At 35.2% G+C, this 19,677-nt stretch overlaps 1 protein-coding gene across 23 annotated transcripts in view; it reads left to right on the forward strand.

The window, feature by feature from the left end:
• Positions 1-19,677, forward strand: part of ATXN2 (ataxin 2) — a 100,483-nt gene that overhangs the window by 72,009 nt on the left and 8,797 nt on the right. For 12 of the 23 annotated variants that reach the window (XM_074321343.2, XM_074321354.2, XM_074321353.2 and 9 more), the window contains 7 exons: positions 1,950-2,254; positions 3,263-3,326; positions 4,080-4,232; positions 4,612-4,678; positions 14,614-14,798; positions 15,248-15,380; positions 18,823-18,876. In XM_074321343.2, coding sequence (XP_074177444.2) covers positions 1,950-2,254; positions 3,263-3,326; positions 4,080-4,232; positions 4,612-4,678; positions 14,614-14,798; positions 15,248-15,380; positions 18,823-18,876 — 961 coding nt within the window. The remainder of the gene's footprint in view (positions 1-1,949; positions 2,255-3,262; positions 3,327-4,079; positions 4,233-4,611; positions 4,679-14,613; positions 14,799-15,247; positions 15,381-18,822; positions 18,877-19,677) is intronic. The other 11 variants (XM_074321331.2, XM_074321340.2, XM_074321350.2 and 8 more) reach the window with 3 other exon arrangements.

Consider the following 19,677-nt stretch of genomic DNA (forward strand, 5'->3'; position numbering starts at 1 on the left):
AAAGAGTAGATCTTAAAAGTTCTCGCCATAAGAAAAATTGTAGCTGTGTGTGGTGCTGGCTGTTAACTAGACCTACTGGAATCATTTTATAATACATTGGATCAGTATGTTGCACACCTGAAGCTAATGCAGTGTTATATGTCAACTATATCTCAATTTTCAAAAGCATTTCAATGTGGGGGAAAAATAAGAATCTCAGTTTTTCCTTAGGTTTTGTATACTGCAGTTAAAAATAATAGCAGAATGCTCAAAAGCATGAATTGTGCCTTATTTTCCCCCTTTGTAAGATGGCAGTAATAGTATCTCTATCAAATAGGGCTTTTGTAACAACAGAATGAGTTTGTTGATAGTTTAGAACAGTATCCAACCCATAGTGAATACTATAGATATGTTTACCATTATATGAATAACAACAAAAGTCTCATTTTTGCCTCACTCAAAGACCCTTGTGATAAATACTAGAAAAATCTTGTGCAGAACACAGTTGGTCTGTAGCCACTACTAAAGATTTTTGTGAACAAATGCTGGTTTACACATTAAGTGCCTCTGTTGTGACTTAAATTGTTACTGGGTCCAAATAAACAGCCTGTCACCTTTTGCTGTAGCTACATTGGTGATGCAGTGAAGCTTGAGATGCCCCTGAGATTGATGCTGCTTGCCAGGATGCCAAGGGCCTCAGTAGTGAGGTTTGACATTGGTTTGCCCATCCTGCGGCAGAGGATACAGTTTGTCTTTCTCCAGCCTTGAGGCCCCTTCTGCTATGTAGCTGCTTCTCACCGCCCACGGCTGCTGCTTGTATTCTCATTTCTACCTTGGCTAGTGCTACTTGCTGCCCTTTTCCTTTCTCTTTTTCTTGTCGTTTCCTTCAGCTGTCCCTGTTTCCTTCTGTGGAGCATAGCATCGTAAATCACTATCAGGCTGTGGTTGCCTTGATGTCTTCTGGTCTGCAAACTTAAAAACCCCGTCACTACTTCACTAATGTCTTTAACTGCTGCTCTCCTTGCTGGTACTTGTGTGTTACGGTTTCCTCCTTTCCTTATGGTTAGAAGGTCTAACTGACCAACATGTGTAGCCAGGTCTCCCTCTGAGTCCACCTACTTGAGACTTTCCAAGCGGCCACGTCTTGAGGCCAGACCCAGGTCATTGCTCCATAATGGTCTCTACAGTCTCACTTGCCTCCCTCCATTTCATTTTTCACTCGTCTTTGTGCTCATCCTTGTAAACTATAAATTCTCTTAAAATTCTTCAGTGACTTCTCATTATCCTGAGAAGTAAAAGCTAGAGTCATTAGCCTAGCTTTCATTCCTTTATCATCTCATTTATCATCTCATTCCTCTTGGGTGAGTTTGTCATTTCTTGACTCTTGCAAATGTGCCCAACATTGAATCCAGCCACTAGTGCTCTTCTGTTTCATGATGGGGCCGTCTTCTCCCTTTCCCTTCACTTTTTAAACACTTTGTTTCTTTTGCTTAGACCATCCCCTTTTCCAAGCTCCCTCCTCCCCCCAAAATCTTGCAAATTTGAGACTAGGTGACACTTCCGTTGAGAAGCCTTCTCTCCCTGTGAGTTGCTTTTTCCTATAGAATCCCATAGCATTTACCCATTTTGTTAAGTGTCTGATCTCACACAGATGCTAAGCTTTGGGAAGATAGTAACTATTTCTTATTTTTCATACCCAGAAGGCACAATTTCTGACATGTAGTAGGCACTTAGTAACTATTTAACTTTTGAGGTTACGGACACTTGAGTCCACTTAGATGATTATGATTGTGTTGCGTGGATAGACATTCTGTTATTGTTGCCTTATAATAGAGATGCTACTCTTAAAGTATGAAAAAGCCTTATTCAGTATATTTCATGCTTACAAATAATATTTGCTTATGCTCATGGAGAAAATTGATTACTAGAGTTACTTAAAATATTTAAGTATAATTATTTCCTTTATTTAGTTACAGCCAAGTTCTACTTCTGAATCTATGGATCAACTGCTAAACAAAAATAGAGAGGGAGAAAAATCAAGAGATTTGATCAAAGACAAAATTGAACCAAATGCTAAGGATTCTTTCATTGAAAATAGCAGCAGCAATTGCACCAGTGGCAGCAGCAAGCCGAACAGCCCCAGCCTTTCCCCCTCAATCCTCAGTAACACGGAGCACAAGAGGGGACCTGAGGTCACGTCCCAAGGGGTTCAGACTTCTAGTCCAGGATGTAAACAAGACAAAGATGATAAAGAGGAGAAGAAAGACGCAGCTGAGTGAGTAAACCTGGCATTTAGCGCATCCTGTTACTTACTTCACTTTTTCTTAAGGTGTCCAGGGCTTTCCAACTCAAGAATCTATCTGGACTTTCAGACTGCTTAGTAAGTAGCTCTCAACCTGCAAGTAACTGGTCTAAACAAATGACATCTTAAGTAAATTAGGTCGTTGTGCCTTGTACTCTTCTTCTGTGCTCATTTTTGCACCCCATGGCAAAAAAACAAAAAAAAAAACACAAAAGTTGGACATAAGAAAAGCTTTTTCTGTAAATGTACAGGGAATTGAAAAATGACTGGCTTTTGGGAGCTATATCCCCTGGATGCTGGTCGGTGTCAACCTCCTGGCTGTGCTGCTAAGTAAGAACTGCCACTGCCAGCAAGAGAGAGGTATCAGGGCTCCTCGGAATTCACCATGTTTTCCATCTTAATTGTTACATTTGTTAAGATAGACTTAATTCTGCACATCCAACATATTATCAGTTAAATGGACTTTTTTGGTCTCGCCTCAAAACCTAAACTAAGCACTATTGATTTATTTGTTCTGGGTTCCATACAGCCCAGTTATAGCTGAACTTTTGGAATGCAGTTTGTTCATAAGTTGGAGAGTACTTATTCTTGATTTGAGGCAAAACTTTTTTTGTTAGCCATACTTCTTCCTAAGGTATGTCATGTAGGAAACACTTTGTCACATTAAAAAATACTACATGCTAAAGAATTGGTATTTAAGGATTGCTTTAAGGATATTTTATAAGGGGCTGCTATCTTTTCAGTTCAAGTATTTGTTGATTGCCTTTGAGAGAAGCATTGTATATTACACTTTTTAAAAAAATTTGTCCTGTTTGGCCAGTCTTTATTAGATTGAGGAGTGGGAAATATGTATGTTATGTGTTTTAATGAAGAGGATTAATGATCTAGAAAGAATTGTTTAAATGTAATATATCTTTAGCAATTGAAAAAAAACTGTCATGTATAGATTTCACTGGCCTTTATATTTTTGTTCTGGTTTAGGCAAGTGAGGAAATCAACATTGAATCCCAATGCAAAGGAGTTCAACCCTCGTTCTTTTTCTCAGGTAAATTTATTTCCTATTTAAAGTAATCTAACCTCTACAAAAGCAAATTTTTTAATATTAGTAATATTCCTTTTCTCATGCCTGACATCTAAATTCAGTTATAGTATTCTAAAACAGCTAGTTTAAGTTCCTTTTCTTATGGTCATTATAATAATGAATATTTTTTGAGCCACAGGAAAGATCCTTGTTTTGTCATCAATTAGATGTAATCTGGGGCAAATCTTTCTATCTTTCTGACTCAGAACTTGAAGATGATTGACTAGCTGGCTCTCAGGTTTATAGATACACTGTTAACTGTTATTCTGCTGAATTTGTAAGAAGATGGATTTATTTAAAAATCTTTCAGGGGTGACCGGTTAGTTCAGTTGGTTAGAGTGTGGTGCTGATAACACCAAGGTTGTGGGTTCCATCCCTGCATGGGCCGCTGTGAGCTGCGCCCTCCTTTAAAAATTAAATAAATAAATAAATAAATATATAAAAAAAAATAATTGTTAAACACTTTTCTCCAGTTCCTTAAAAGTCACCACTACTATGTTTATTATTGATTAATTGACAAAATTTTACTTTAACTTCCTACCAAAGTGTTTTTCTTTTATTTGGAAAATGTGAAAGTTTTTCTGTCAGCTTTTTTTTTTCTTCAGTAAAAGGGACTAAATAAAAATGAGTAAAACTTAGAAAGGTGGGGAAAATTAGTCTTCACATTGCAATAATAGTTACCTTTTCACCTTAGATAGTTGACTTTCGTTTTTGCAGCCAAAGCCTTCTACCACCCCAACGTCGCCTCGTCCTCAAGCACAACCGAGCCCATCTATGGTGGGTCATCAGCAGCCAACTCCAGTTTATACGCAACCTGTTTGTTTTGCACCAAATATGATGTATCCAGTCCCAGTGAGCCCAGGCGTGCAAGTAAGTCATAGAATTTGGTGTTCATTTACCCTCCCTAGTTATCTGTACTTGACACCAAGCACTCTGTAGGTGTGCACTGACTTGAGGCATTGAGGATGTAACAGAAGTATTGTAACATTTGACGAAGGGAAGGCATGCAGGGGTGGGCTGGGCTGGGGTGGGGTGTGTTAGTGTAAGGATCTAAATCTGAGAATGTTTTCTGGTGAGAAGGATAGTTTAGATTTACTGTGGGGTTTCTCCTTTTAGCTGTGAGTGTGATTTAATTTTTTAATGACTCAGAATCAGGAAACCTCTCTAACAATATGCAAGAGAGAGTGGTAAAATACATTCACGTTATCTTGAAAGCCTTGTCATCATTTTTTCTTTTTTATCCCTCAAGCCTTTATACCCTATACCTATGACGCCCATGCCAGTGAATCAAGCCAAGACTTATAGAGCAGGTAAAGGTGAGAATAATCCTGCCTGTGTTTGCTTGTAGTCTGCATGCTGCATGAATTAAGTAAGTCAATTTATAATGAAGTATTTGTGGTTCAGCTTTGACTTTTGTTGAGGCTGTCCATTGACTTTTGGTGACCAACATTATGTAAGGTGTTCAGATGCATTTTTTATGAACAAAAACAGAAGGAGAAATATAGTTGTGATTATTTAGGACCTTCAAAAAGGATAATTGAATTTTGAAATTTTCAGTGTTAAATTTGAAAACAGGGTTTGCTAAACTAATTTACCAAGGTTCCTGACCTTCTTCTTTTGTACTAACATAAAATTCCACCCCCCCTCAAAACCAGAATTTCTTTTAAAGCAGAGGGCAGCTTACTTCAGAAACGATCAAAATTCTACTACAGGGATGTTTCCTCATCTTTAAAATGAGTGTTTTATAATCTAGCATCCTATGCTTCTGTGATTAAAGAGACTTCATAGAAAAAAAAACACAAATTTGTCTTAAAAGGAAGTCTTTTAATGTTGAAAAATGCTAAGGAGTTCCCTTTTTTGCCATCCAGGTAATTGAGAACAATTACTTGCTATTATTTTATTGACACAATAGAAGGTTGAATGATTTGTATAAAAATTACACTTCTCAATTCCTCTCCTGACATAAAAATTAGCAAGTTTTCTTCAGTGTTGTAATTTTGTGAATGTAAATAATTAAAGCTTTTAATGGTTTTTGTTTGTTTTTACACATATGATATCCTTTATCTTTGCCTTAGAACACTGGATCCTGTTGAAAGAACTCTGTCTTAGATAATTTAAAGTTACCTACTTATAGGAGTAATCTTATGCTGAGGGCCTGAAAAATTCAGGGAAGAAAAAATATTTTAGTGTTATTTTGAATGAGGTTAATATTAAGATGTTCATATATTGCTATCTGGTGTTGCTATTTTAGTGATCATTTAAAATAGTGCGATGGGAATGTCTTGATGTTAAAATAGAAAAGATAATTGCAGTGAAAGCAAGCACTGCAGTATAGCTCTCTGATGTGAGAGGTGCACTTTAACTTCAGAAGACACTGACATTTTAATAGGAGAAATGATATACTCTGAGGTATATCATAATAGGAGAAATGATATACTCTTAGTCAGTTTTATAGCAGTATTTCTAATAAGGTAGGACAGGTGCACTGCAAAGAACATCAGCTGTAAACATGTGCTATGCTAAGGAGATGGGAAGTGAATAGATACTGGCTTTGTCCATCATTCAGATTTGATGCTTATCTAGATTTTGTCGTATTTACTTCAACTGTGCTTTGTTTCTTTGCCTAAGCATTTAAAACAAATCCCAGACATCATGGCATTTCATTCCTACATACCTAGTGTCTGTCTTTTAAAAGTATGGGAATTTTTCTTAGCCAGGTTGATTAAGAGCTCAGGTGGTGATAGCCTGATTCTCCCCTTCCCAATTGTAAAGTTTTCTGTTCATCTTTCATCTAATTCATTGATGATTGATGCTTAACATCATTTTTTAAATTAGGGGTGTGGTTCTCAAATTTTAGTGTGCATCACAGTCACTTCCAGAGTTTGTTAAAAACACAGATTATTTGGCCCCAGCCCCCAGAGTTTCCAATTCAGTGGATTTCGGGCATAACCTGAGAATTTACATTTCTAGTGCAATTTATAAAACCAGTTCCCAGGGGATGCTGCTGATCCACGACCATACTTTGAAAACATCTGCAGTTATGAGTTGGAAAACAGATTTTTTTCCTCCATTCACTAGAATCATTCTGTTAGGGATTATTCTTTTCAACTAGGGCCTTTTGGTATTCCTGAAGTAGTTTGTACAGAAAACTTAGGGTAAATACTTACATTTCAGTGCTTAAAATTGGCGTAAGTGCCAATTTTCAGTGAGGAGTTGGTGCCTTTGTTACTTTCAATAGTGTCCTGTGAAATTGTTTTTTGGGTTGTTTTTTTTTTAAGGATTGATGGGGCTCCCTTCCCCCCCTCTATTTTATTCTCATTTTTTAAAATTTTAAATGCATGGATTTTCATATACTTTTATATATTCATTGTGTTTCATTCAATTAATTATTATTTTTGCTGCTCCCATTGTCTTATCTTTGATAAGTGACAATCTCTTCAAATTGGCTGCTGTGTCCTTCTGGTACTACTCGTTTCTGATAGCTTCCATATTTTCTGTTAACAAGGTGTCTCAGACTAATCTTTTTAAAACCCCAGATCTGAATCAGTATTCCTTCAAGGCACCCTGATTTTTTTTGCTGGGAAATAGTATTTAGAAACCATTTTCTGGTCATTGGATGTGCTTATTGCTATAGAGTTATTGTTTCTGGGCATTTTAGTGGACAAACCTAGGAAATACCACTTTTTCTTTTCCAAAATTTAGAATTCCATATAGATGTATCCAATTCAAGTTAACATTGCAAGATTTTTACCATGACTTTTTGCTTGTATCTCTTACTCTCTTACACTAAAAACCTTATAAAAATAGTAACTATATTGTCTATTTTTAAACAAATTACTATAAAGTTTAGCTTCCAAAACCAACAAACAGGTATCATTTCACAGTTTCTGAGGGGCAGTAATCCACCCGGCTTAGTCAGGTGGTTCTGCCTCAGAGTCTTTTATGAAGTCTCAGACAAGACCTTGGCTAGCGCTCTACTTATCTGAAGGGTTAACTGGGGCTGGAGGATCTACTTCCAGATTTCAGAGCTATTGGCAAGATGGTGCTGGTCGTAACAAGGCAGCTGGCTTCTCCCAGAATGAGTATTCAGAGACAAACTGAGCTAAATAGAAGCTGCAGTGTGTTTTACAACATGACCTTGGAAGTGACATACGATAGCTTCTCCCGTATGCTGTAGATCACACAGAGCAAACCTGGTACGGTATGGGAGGGGACTACACAGAGGTGCGAATACCGGGAGGCAGGATCATTGAGGGCCATTGTAGAGACCGTCTTATTCACATTTTCCTGTAATGTGTATAAAATCGTTTCAAAATATTTGTTGTACAATTGTTAGACTAGAGAACAAAATTTAAGATTTCTTTGGAGTATTACTTTTCCTTAGTATCTATTTCACTAAGAATTCTTTAAGTGCCAGTTTTCAGAGTGATGAGTTAGTACCAATGTTACTTCCAAAATACGGTTTTCTAGTCACAAAGTTATGTCACCTCTTTGACATGTAGGTAGGTTAATCTGATTAAGTTTTTTTTTTCACTTGTAGAGATAGCTTTTTATTATTTTTTATATGAAAAACATTTATATACTTTCAAAGTAGAATTTATATAAAAAGATTATTCAGAGAAGTCTTGCTTCTATCCCAGCCTTTCATTTGTACTTTCTCTCAGCACTTACATCCCAGAAGGTGGATCATCCCTTCCATCGTCAGCAATGGTCATTTAGAATAATTTTCTGTTTACCTCAACAGTGTTTATATTTGCAAGTATAGATCTGTTTTTTGCAAATACACATTCTGCTTTTTAAAAATAGCTTTATTTAGATACAATTCACACACCAAAAAATTCATCCTTTAAAGTATACAGTTTTCAAGGTTTCATTCTTCCTGAAGTATCCATCAGCAGTGCTTCTTTTTTAATGGATGATTATGTCAGATACTTTTTTAGCATCTATTATGGTCATATGGTTTTCCTGATTTGCTTGTTATTTTGAAGAATTACATTGCTTGATTTTTGAATATTTAACCAGTATTGCATTCCTGGCACTGGCACCTCACTTACACATTTAGTCATGGTGTATTACATTTTTTTATATGCTCCTGGATTTGACTTTATATTTAATTAAGAAGGTTTTTTTTTTCTTTTTGTTTATGAGAGATATTGGTCTGTAGTTTTCTCTGCTTTGTAATGTCTTTGTATGGTTTTGGTATCAATATTTAACTTGCCATATTTAGTGGCATAAAGTTGTTCATAATATTCCTTTATCATTCTAATGTCTGTAGGATCTATCATGATACTCTCTGACTTTCATTTCTGGCATTGGTAATTTATGTCTTCCCCCCTTTTTTCTTGACCAGTTTTGCTAAAGACTTAACTAATTACTGATTTTTTTTCAAAGGCCAGCTTCTAGTTCATTGATTTTTTTTCTTTCTTTCTATGTTTCCTATTTTCTGCTTTATTGACTTTTGCTCTATCATCTCCTTTCTTTCACTTCCTTTGGATTTAATTTGCTATTCTTTTTCTAGTTTTTTAAGGTGGTTCCTCAGATTGTTGACTTTAAAACTTTTCTAGTAGAAGCATGTAAAGCTATAATTTTCTGATAATTGCTTTAGCTGCATTGCCATAACTCGATGTGTTGTATTTTCATTTGTATTCAATTCAGAATATTTTCTGTCTTATGATTTCTTCTTTGACTAGTGGTTTATTTAGCAGTGTGTTTTTAATTTCCAAATATTTGGTTATTTTCACATATATTTTGTTTTTTTATGTTTAATTCCACTATGATCAGAGAACAAACTGATATGAAATGCCATGTTTCTCATATGTTAAGTATCCATGTGCAGTTAAATCTATTTCTGGATTTTCAGTTCCATTCAATTAGTCTATCTATCGGATAAGACTACTTTCTCATCCAACCACTCCCAACATTGATTTTTTTTTCAGGTTTTCTTGACTTTTCTTTCTTGTTTATCCATATAAACTTGATATTCAGTTTGACCACTTTAAAAAAATCAGTTGGCTTTTAAAAACCTTTTTTTATTGAAAATTCAAAGATGTAAAAATAAGCAGTTAGAATAATACAATAGTATAAAAGTTCTCATCATTCAGCTTTAACAGTTATAAACTCGTGGCCAATTTTATCTACACCTCTTCCCCCCAGGTTATTTTGAGGCACATCCCAGATATATCATTTCATCTGTTTAGAAGTACGAAACTATTTTATTTTGTAATTCTAAAAGATAAGGGGTCTTTAAAAAAAACAACACTGCAATACCATTATCACACCTAAATGAGTTAACAGTGCAGTAGTTCCCTAATACAGTAGCCACCCACCCCAATCCACAGTTTACCTTTCCACAATTTCAGTCAGCTATGGTCCGAAAATGTTAAATAAGATTCCAAAACTAAACAATTTGTAAGTTTTAAATTGTGCTCTGTTTTGAGTAGCGTGACGAAATATCACACTGTCCCACTGTCTCTCCCAGACATCATCCCTTTTTCAAGCATCTCCACGCCGTATATGCTCCCCTGCCCATATGCTCCTTAGCAGCCGCCTCGGTTATCAGGTTGACCATCGTGTTATCGCAGTGCTAGTGTTCCAGTCACCCTTATATTACTTAATAATGGCCTCAAATGCAAGAGTAGTGACACTGGCAATTCAGATATGCCAAAGAGAAGCCGTAAAGTGCGTCTTTTGTGTGAAAAAGGTTGAAGTTCCCTGCCTAATAAGGAAAGGAAAGAAATCATATGCTGAAGTTGCTAAGATCTATAGTAAGAATGAGTCTTCTGTGAAATTGTGAAGAAGGGAAAGAAAATTTATGCTTGTTTTGCTGTTGTACCTCAAACCGCAAAAGTTATGGACACAGTGTGTGATAAGTGGTTAGGTAAGATGAAAAAGGCATTAAATTTGTGGGTGGAAGACATAAACAGAAAATGTGTTCCAGTTTACATGTTGCACCAGAAAGTATTGAACCTATACGAAAACTTTAGCAAGGGGTCCATTGTAATGAGTGACACTAAGCCATTACTGCAAGTAAGGGATGGTTAGACAGATTTAGGAATAGGTTTTGCGTTTTATCATCTCACGTCATCACAAGAAGAACGGTGAGTACAGTAAGATATTTTGAGAGAGACCACATTTATGTAACTTTTATTACAATATAAAATTGACCCTTGAATAAATTAACGCAGGGGTTGGGGGCTCCGACTCCTGCATGGTTGGAAATCCACATATAACTTTTGATTCCCCCTGAACTTAACTCTAGTAGACTACTGTTGACCAAAAAAGCCTTACCGATAAAATAGTCAACTAATGCATTTTTTTGTATGTTACATGTGTTGTATGTAATACTATATTCTTACAGTAAAGTAAGCTATAGCAAAGAAAATGTTATTAAGAAAATCATAAGAGAAAATACATTTACAGTATTTAACTATATTGTTATAATTGTTCTAGCATGTTTTCATGAAAATAAGACCTAGCCGGACAGTCAGCTCTAATGTGCCTTTTGGAGCAAAAATTAATATAAGACCGGGTCTTATAATATACGTATTATATAAGATCCGGTCTTACATTATAGTAAAACAAGACCGGGTCTTATATTAATTTTTGCTCCAAAAGACGCATTAGAACTGATTGTCCAGCTAAGGTCTTATTTTCAGGGAAACATTGTATTTTGTTGTTTATCTCTTACTGTGCCTAGCTTATTTATAAATTAAACCTTATTATACATATGTATGTATAGGAAAGAACATGTATATATGGGGTTCAGTACTAACCATGATTTCAGGCATCCGGTGGGGTCTTGGAACGTATTCCCTCTGGATAAATGGGGGCTACTGTTTTTCAGTGTGTATCTTTAAAAGTTGTAGACTCTTTAAAATAATAAACAGTACCATTGTTCACACCTAAAAAAATAAATTATTCCTTGCTTGTCAAGTATCCAGAGTACAAATTTCCTTTATTGTCTTACACATTTTTTTAATAGTTGGCTTGTTTGAGCTATAATCCAAAGTCCACACTTTTCGTTTGATTGATATAGCTTTCTTAATAAGTTTCTCTTAATTTATAATTTTCCCTTAATTTTTTTCTCTTCACATCTTATTTAAATAGAACTGGTTTGTCCTATATTCTTTCACATCATCTGAATATCATGGGTGGATGGTATCCCTGTTGTGTTGTTTAAAGTGGTCCTCTATCCCCTGTAATCCTTGTAAACTGATAATAGAGAAAGAGAGGCTTGATGAGATTAGGTTGGTTTTTTTTGGTGTTTTTTTTTTAAATTAAAATTTATTGGGGTGACATTGGTTAGTAAAATTGCATAGGTTTCAGTTGTACAGTTCTGTATTACATCATCTGTATTTCACATTGTGTACTTATAACCCAGAGTCAGTTCTCCTTCCATCACCATATATTTGGCCCCCTTTACCCTCTTCTACCACCCCCCACCCCTCTTACCCTCTGGTAGGTTGTATTTTTTTAAACTTAATATGGAATGTTTCATAGATAATGGGTATATTTTCATTAGGAGTCACATAATGTCTTGTCATCTCTTTTTATGATAATAGGAGTAACTTGGCCAAACATTTCCTACCATCATCTCGGTGTTAGCAGCTATTGACAATCATTGTCCAGCGCTACCTCCATTATTTCATTAAGAGTTGCAACATGGTAACAGTCTCTTTCTGTCATCCCTTCTTCAGTGAGTAGCTGGGAAATGTCTATAAAGAAAAACTGTATCTTGTCAAATTAATGAGTTACCATGATGTATAGTTTGTGCAAGAAATACAATTAAAATGTCCATCGTTTCAAAGCAGCTCTCAAAATAATGAGTTGATTTCTTATCCTCTACAGGGTGATCAGTGATGGTTTGTTGTTGTTCTATGAATATGAACTCATGGATTTTAACATTCAGTTTGACAGTTGGCTTTTTTTATTAGAATCACATTAAATTTTTATAAGTTAGGGGAGAATTGCTATCTTTATAGTGAGTCTTCCTATCCAAGAACAAATTACGCTTTTCCTCTTGTTTAAATATGCTTCTGTATTGTTAGTAGTGTTTTTAAGTTTCTCTTAAAGGTTTTTTTGTATTTCTTCAGCTTATGCCTCAGGTGTATTCTTTTTTTATTGTTAATGTAAACCAGGGTCATCTTTTCCATTGCATCTTCGAAGTAGTTACTTGTGAAGTAAGTTTATGAAGTACTGTATAGAAAGGCTATTGCTGTCATGTTAATTTTATATCCTGCTACTTTATTTACTGTCAAATAACAGGCAAAGTCAAGGACTTGCTTCTGAAATGCAGCCATGGATAGTATAAAGCATATCTTTCCTACATTATAGTAGGGCCTTTGCACAAAACCACTTCTGTCTTCTTGGTACATAGTGCAGTGTTATTTTTTTTTTTTTTTTTTTTGCAACGTGTGAGAAAAAGTGAGTTGTGTTTGAAAATATGCCAAAGTCAGGGACTTGGTAAAGTAGAATTTCTCAGCCTTGGCACTAGTGACATTTTGGGACAGATAGTCTTTGTGTGTGGTGTGTGTTGAGGGGATAGGGGGAGGGCTGTCCTGTGCATTGTAGGATGTTTATTAGCATCCCTGGCCTCTACCCATAAGATGCTAGTAACAACCTCTCCTTCCCCCAGTTGTAACAACAAAAAATGTCCCCAGACATTGCCAAATGTCCTTTGAAAGGCAAAATTACTCCCAGTTGAAAACTATTGACTAAAGTATAATTCATTTAAGTTGTAGTTTTAGTTAAGATTAAGGTAGATTTCAGTTTAGGGAAAAAACACCACCGTAAAACCAAGTGTATTTCTATACCTATATATGCAAATGAATAGAGGATAATCTAGAAGGCTCCATACAATCACTGCTGTTGAGAAAGAAAATAGAATGCAGATGGTTAGAAGGGAAATTTTGTTTTGTATTGTTGAGCTCTTTCTCTCTTAAGATAGTATTCAAGCTTTTTTTGTAGCTAGAATTTTTAATTTTAAAAATGACAGTAAACTTAAGTAGTTTTTTGAATTTTTTTTTAATATGTGAGGATCATAATCAAGTATCAAAAGAAATAGTGATGGTGAATAGGTTAAACTCAGTGAGTTTAATTAGACAAACTTTTATTTGATAAAAATGATACTTGATTTTGGGGTGGCTTTTCTTTACCAAAAGGCAATGTTTTTTTCAGTATGGGGAATCTCGAATAAATTCAGAAAAATATTACTTACTGGTTTCTCCTGTTTTCAAGTTTGCTTTTCTAAATAGCTAAAACAGTATATAACTGGCTCTCCTAAATTTCAGCAACAGTTGCTACATTTTTTAGCAAAAAATTTCAAATATTTAAAATAAAAACCAAATTCTCTCTCTAAATGAGCAGTTACTTGTATAAACAATTCTGATGATTTTATAAACATACTAAGTTACACTTTCTCTGTGCCTCATACCTTGTTGTAAGCAGTGGTTCGTGATTCCTTCCTTCAGTGGCTTGGTTAACATTGCACTATAAACCCATCACAGAAAACAGTCCGTGCTGTAGTAGACATGTGAGGAAGAGGTACCCAGAGCTTGCAGCTCGCTCTTTTAGGGGGAATTGGGAGACATTGTGGATATGACACTTGAGCAAAAATCTTAACTAGAGCTTTAACGTGGAGGACCATAGGCAGAAATCTGTGTGGAATAATAAAAGACAAAGTAATTTTTTAAGAGAGCTGTTATTTGGAACCTTGTTACATGATAGTGTGTGATGCTGTTTGAGAAAGAGCAAGAAGTTATTGAACAATTCAGTGGTGGGAAAATAGAAAGATGGAATTAAGATTAATGTTTGGTCTATTTTGGCTTTTTTGTTGTACGTTTATTTTTCTTTGAATAACTCCAGTGCCCTTCTCTAGCACGTGCATTATTGGGCATATAAAACACGGATTATCTGAAAAGTAGTATGAAGGAAACATTTCATAATGCTGTAAGCGTCTATTACAGGGACTTGAGCGTGAAGGATCGTCGTAAAGAGTCTCTGAGGAAGTTGCTTTCAAGCTGACACCTGGAGGATGAGTCAGAATTATCAGAGCTGGGAGTAGGGAATTGGTGTTTGAGGCACGTGTGGTAGGAAACATCCCAGAGTGGCTGAAGTGCAGCTGGAGGTGGTGCAGCATGGCGCTGGAGGGGCGAGCAAGAGGGTCAGATCATGCCTGCCCTAGTGGACCATGTTCTTGTATTTTGTGCCATGGAGATGCTGTTTGCTAATACTTTGCCGTCTTTTTCTGCAGTACCAAATATGCCCCAACAGCGGCAAGACCAGCATCATCAGAGTACCATGATGCACCCAGCCTCAGCAGCAGGCCCCCCAATTGTGGCCACCCCACCAGCCTATTCCACACAATACGTTGCCTATAGTCCTCAGCAGTTTCCAAATCAGCCTCTTGTTCAGCACGTGCCACATTATCAGTCTCAGGTAAGGCTGATAGGACCTAACTCTTAATTTTTGTTCCATTTAAATAACTTTTCATTTTAACTTATAATATAGTAAAGGGGTTTTTCTTTATATCTTGTGCTTTGTGGTAAGCTGTGGTAGATAACTAAGGATTTGGGGGGCCTTTTATGTTTACAGAGGGTGCCAAAAATATATATGCACATTTTAAGAAAGGAAAAACTGTACTGTAATATATCAATATATACCGATAACAAAAGATGAATACAAGTCATGTGTATACATTTTTTTGGCACCCCTGGTTATATTAGAAGGTTGTTAAATATTTCAAAGGAAATAGCCAAGAAAAGTTTTAGAATTTTCAGAGTTGTTTTTGGAAATCTGGAAACCATGGAGTTAAGACACCTAAGTAAAATCTGTTTGCATCTATTTGATATTTTAATGTTTTTCCTTTATTTTTTGTTTGAATACAGCATCCTCATGTCTATAGTCCTGTAATACAGGGTAACGCTAGAATGATGGCACCACCAGCACATGCCCAGCCTGGTTTAGTATCTTCTTCAGCAACTCAGTACGGGGCTCATGAGCAGACGCATGCAATGTATGGTAGGAAGCACTTTGTTTGTCTTTTTCAGTGTGTGTGACTATTCTGAATTTGTTTTAAAGCTCTGAAGAGATACTCTGTGTAAGAAGAATTTGGCCTTTTATGACACTAAGGGTCAAGAATCTAAAGCAAAGACAAACCCATTTCTATCTCTGATCTGTTTTAAGTCTTGGCAAATCATGTCTACTCCCATATCTGAAATTCCTCTTGTCTTCAAATGTCTCTCCTTTAACTAAAATGTGATAAAGTGTGTAGCAGAAAGCATTTTTTGTGGGGAAGGGTATCTTTCTCCTCTTCCTTATCAGTATTATCATTTGGTATGCCCTGTGTCCTGCGTAAGGCATGCAAGAGAGTTTGGCCATAATGAGAGCACTCTCCAGCAAGAAAACCTTCTGCTTCACTTCTTGCTCCGGGAGGTCACTGGCATTATAGATTTTTATTGCTGTTTGTTACAATGCTGTTGTGTTTCTGCATCATGCTATATTTTAAGTAGTCAAAATTGTGTAATGTTAGATCTGCTTTAGATACTCGTATAATCAATGTAAACAATGGTAAAATGCAAATGAGAAGTAGTCTATATAAAATTAAATATATATAAGAATAATTAATAATAAGCAAAAATTACCATGTCAGTTTTGTAGCCGGAGAACTTTGTACAGGTCAACTTAGCAGCTGTCTAAAGTTCTAAAATAATACGGTTTTCAATGTTGATAATTTAAAACAAGATTTCCACTTAAACCTTGTGTAATATAAAATTAATGGGTTGTCCATATTATGTTTCTAAAATGCACCATTGGTACCAGTTTCATTAAGATGTAAGTTCTGTTTTAAAGTTTTCTGAGAACTCCTATACCATCATTTAGGTTTTCCCATTGGTGTTTCAGTTCTTTTTCAGGAGGAAGAGATATTTAAGTTTATTCATACAATTGAAAATGTACCATTATAAATGAAATTACAATCACATGTACCTACATGGACTTTTCATCTTTTAGACCTCTTTAAACTTTGTGAATGGCTAAGAATGTAAAAATTTTTATTTTTTTAACTTTAGATAACAGTTTATAAGATTTTGTAGGTTAATAGGAATGAGACTTAGGCAACAACAATCATCCTTCTTGTCACCCATAACCTACCGCTTATGCTGTCTTCCTGGAGGCATGCTCCTATCACACGTGGTCACTAATTTTACATGATTAAGGACATTATTTTCATAAAGTATTTCAGCCTTAATTTTCTATATCACCACTTAAAACTTTGTATTGTGGATTATGCCCTTTAAATAAAAATTATGTAACTGCTACATTTTGGAAAACATTTATTTCAAGAAGCCCATCCATAATTGAATTGAAAAATATACTGACAGACTGATGTAGATTATGATATTGGTTATGATCTCCTGTCATTGGCTTGTCTTTAGTTGTCTTAACCAGGGCTAAGTATTATGAAATGGCACCATTGATTCCTCACACTGGCTTTCAGGCAGTTTGTATACATTTCAACAATTTTCCAGTTTGCTAAAAGCTTAGGTGAAAAGTTCATTATGATTGTTTATATATTTCTGGCGACTACATCATGATTTAACAAGTGGAAAAAACATTTCTTTCCTCCCATTTTCTGGCATACTCCTCTTGGAATAAGATCTGAAACTTTTGAGCTAAAATTTCCATTGCTTTTAGACAATAGCCATTTGTGTACCCATGCTTTTGAGACATTGTAGTAATACTGTGATGTTGAGTAGAATATTTCTTCACAATGCCAACATCTGGCTCTGTCTTTTGGATGGATGTTCATTGGTTTGAAACAGCGTGTGCAATAAATACTGTTATTTGAGGCATTAGTGGTTTTTATAACTACCGTCCCAGAACATTTCCATTTGAAAAGCAATTGGTCTTGGATCCTGAAGTCCATTCAAGTATGAGTAAATAGGAAATGTTGCAAACAAAACACTAGACCTAATGTCCAGTGAAATCTGGAATGAACTAGTCATCAGAGCCGACCGATTCTTTAATGTCAGGAGAAAGGTGCTCAACCTGATCGGAACTACTCTTGTAATTTACACGGGTTATATTTAATTGATGTCTGTTAGTGAGGACAGGCTAGGCGCAAGGCTGTGGTCTCGGTGTAAGTACAACAGAACTGTTGCATGGAAATGCTAATCGTATACTCATCTCCCTTGAACAATTTATATATTCCCAAAGGAACCAAATAGTTTGAGTATGAGTTATGTTTATTTTTAAGCTACATCCTATCTGGATTTTTTAAACTTTTTATGCAAACAAAAGAACATGCACTCAGATGCTAGTGACAATTATGTCACCTTATTGTCATTCATTAATTGGTATGGTCATAACAAAGGCTTTGGGAATAGAAAGGACCACTAATGACTGCCAAACGAGAGACTGATTATTGTTTTTAAATTTTTGGTATATTTACTATAAACATGCTAACAGATTACTGAACAGTAAAATTTTAAGAGTTATATATACTTATAAGTAATTGTTGACTTTGTTCTCTTTCTCGCTATTTTACAAAGGACTTTAATCACAAATTTCATCTCTTTGATCTTAATCTAACTTTCATCATTGCCGCTGCCCCCACCCTCCTAAGAAGTTACATTTTGTTTCCTTAACATTTATTCTTCTAATTCATCTACTTTGTTTCATGGCAGGGCTATTTTCCCTTTCAGAAATAGTAATAATGAAACTACATCTACGACCTAAAGTCATCAGGAAGAGTTAGATCCAGAATCCTTTTTTGGTTTGTTTTTGGTAATTTAATGCAGATAAATTAGAAAATACAGAAAGCAAAAAGATTTAAAATGCAACTATTGTCCCTCCACCTGAGACCATCTGTTAAGATTTTGGTGCTGTTGACATTTTGGTGCATAGCCTTCCAAGTGTATTTGAACACACACACACACACACACACACACACACACACACACACCTTTATGTAGACCATTTTAGTAAGAAATGATATCATACCCATGTTTAATATTACTGTTATTATGTTTCTAAAGTTTTGGATCAACTACCAGATGCCTAGTAAAACATCTTACAGAATAATGACATTTCTACTAATAATGATTTGCAGTATTGTTTGAGTCTTTTGATTTAAACTGGGTAAATACTGTTTTGTTTGGGTACATTATTTAATATGAAGGTTGTTCAATGGAATGCCATATTGGTCTTTTTATTAGATAATAATGTTATTCCTTTCATTTAAGCAAGTCAGCATGCAGAACTTGACACTCCAGTACAGAAGAAAAGTGTCTTTTGGTTCAGCCCTATCTTATTTAATTTTGTAGCAATGTTTAAAGTGCTTGTCATCTCTTAGAAGAATGCATGAATACAAAAAAAATTACTAAATATATCAACCTTTCCAGAAAATTAGTGAAATGCACACCTCAAAAGGCTAATTTACCTTTCTATTTCCCAAATTCAGCATGTCCCAAATTACCATACAACAAGGAGACAAGCCCTTCTTTCTACTTTGCCAGTGAGTTGGGTTTTTTATACTAATTTTAATTGAACAGTAAAACACTTTTTAAAGAATACGTGTTAAGGGAGTAGACTTGTTGAGCAATATTTTCCTTGTGCCAGACAAAATCATTAAAAATATGTATATATTAATAATTAAATAATTATTACATTTTTTAAAAAAGGAAATGTAGCCCAGCTTAAGAAAGCTGGAGGTGAAAAATTGAGTTCTTTCAGAAATTAATTTTTGCATACCAAGCAAACATGTGACTATTTTGGAAATGCCTAATGTTTTCCTTGTTCAGAGAAACTTTTTCTGAATAGCTTTTTTTTTTTTTTAACCAAGTTACAAGTTTAGTATAAAAAATTTTAAATGTTAGTTTTTTTTATTATCCTGGTAAGAAATTTATTCTTACAAGGATTTTAAATTGAATAGGGTTGAAAACCTAGGGAAGAAACATATCTGTCTTTGCGTGACTGAAGGTTTAAAATATTCAGGATGTCTTGAGCTTAAGCAGGAAAAGCATGACCTACCAGACATTATCTTTGGCAACACTGGCCCCCTCTCACCACCAGTGAAAAGGTAAATGATTGCTCCTAAATGGAGAAAGTCTGGGCAGAGCGTTCTTTTGGACATGAACTTGTAAGGTGTGTTTTCTCTATTTGTAGGGCAATTTTTAAATAAGGCTAGTCATAGAATTTTGGTATTTCAATAGGAAAGGAACTAACTTGCAGAAATCCTTTAGAATTTCATGCCAGTAACGTGTCACTTCATGTGAAATACTATATTCTAGGGGATATTAAGGATTAAAATTTAATT

This window comes from Rhinolophus sinicus, chromosome 9, assembly GCF_057876585.1.
Source record: "Rhinolophus sinicus isolate RSI-liver-muscle chromosome 9, RSI-T2T, whole genome shotgun sequence".
Classification (NCBI taxonomy): Eukaryota; Metazoa; Chordata; class Mammalia; order Chiroptera; family Rhinolophidae; genus Rhinolophus; species Rhinolophus sinicus.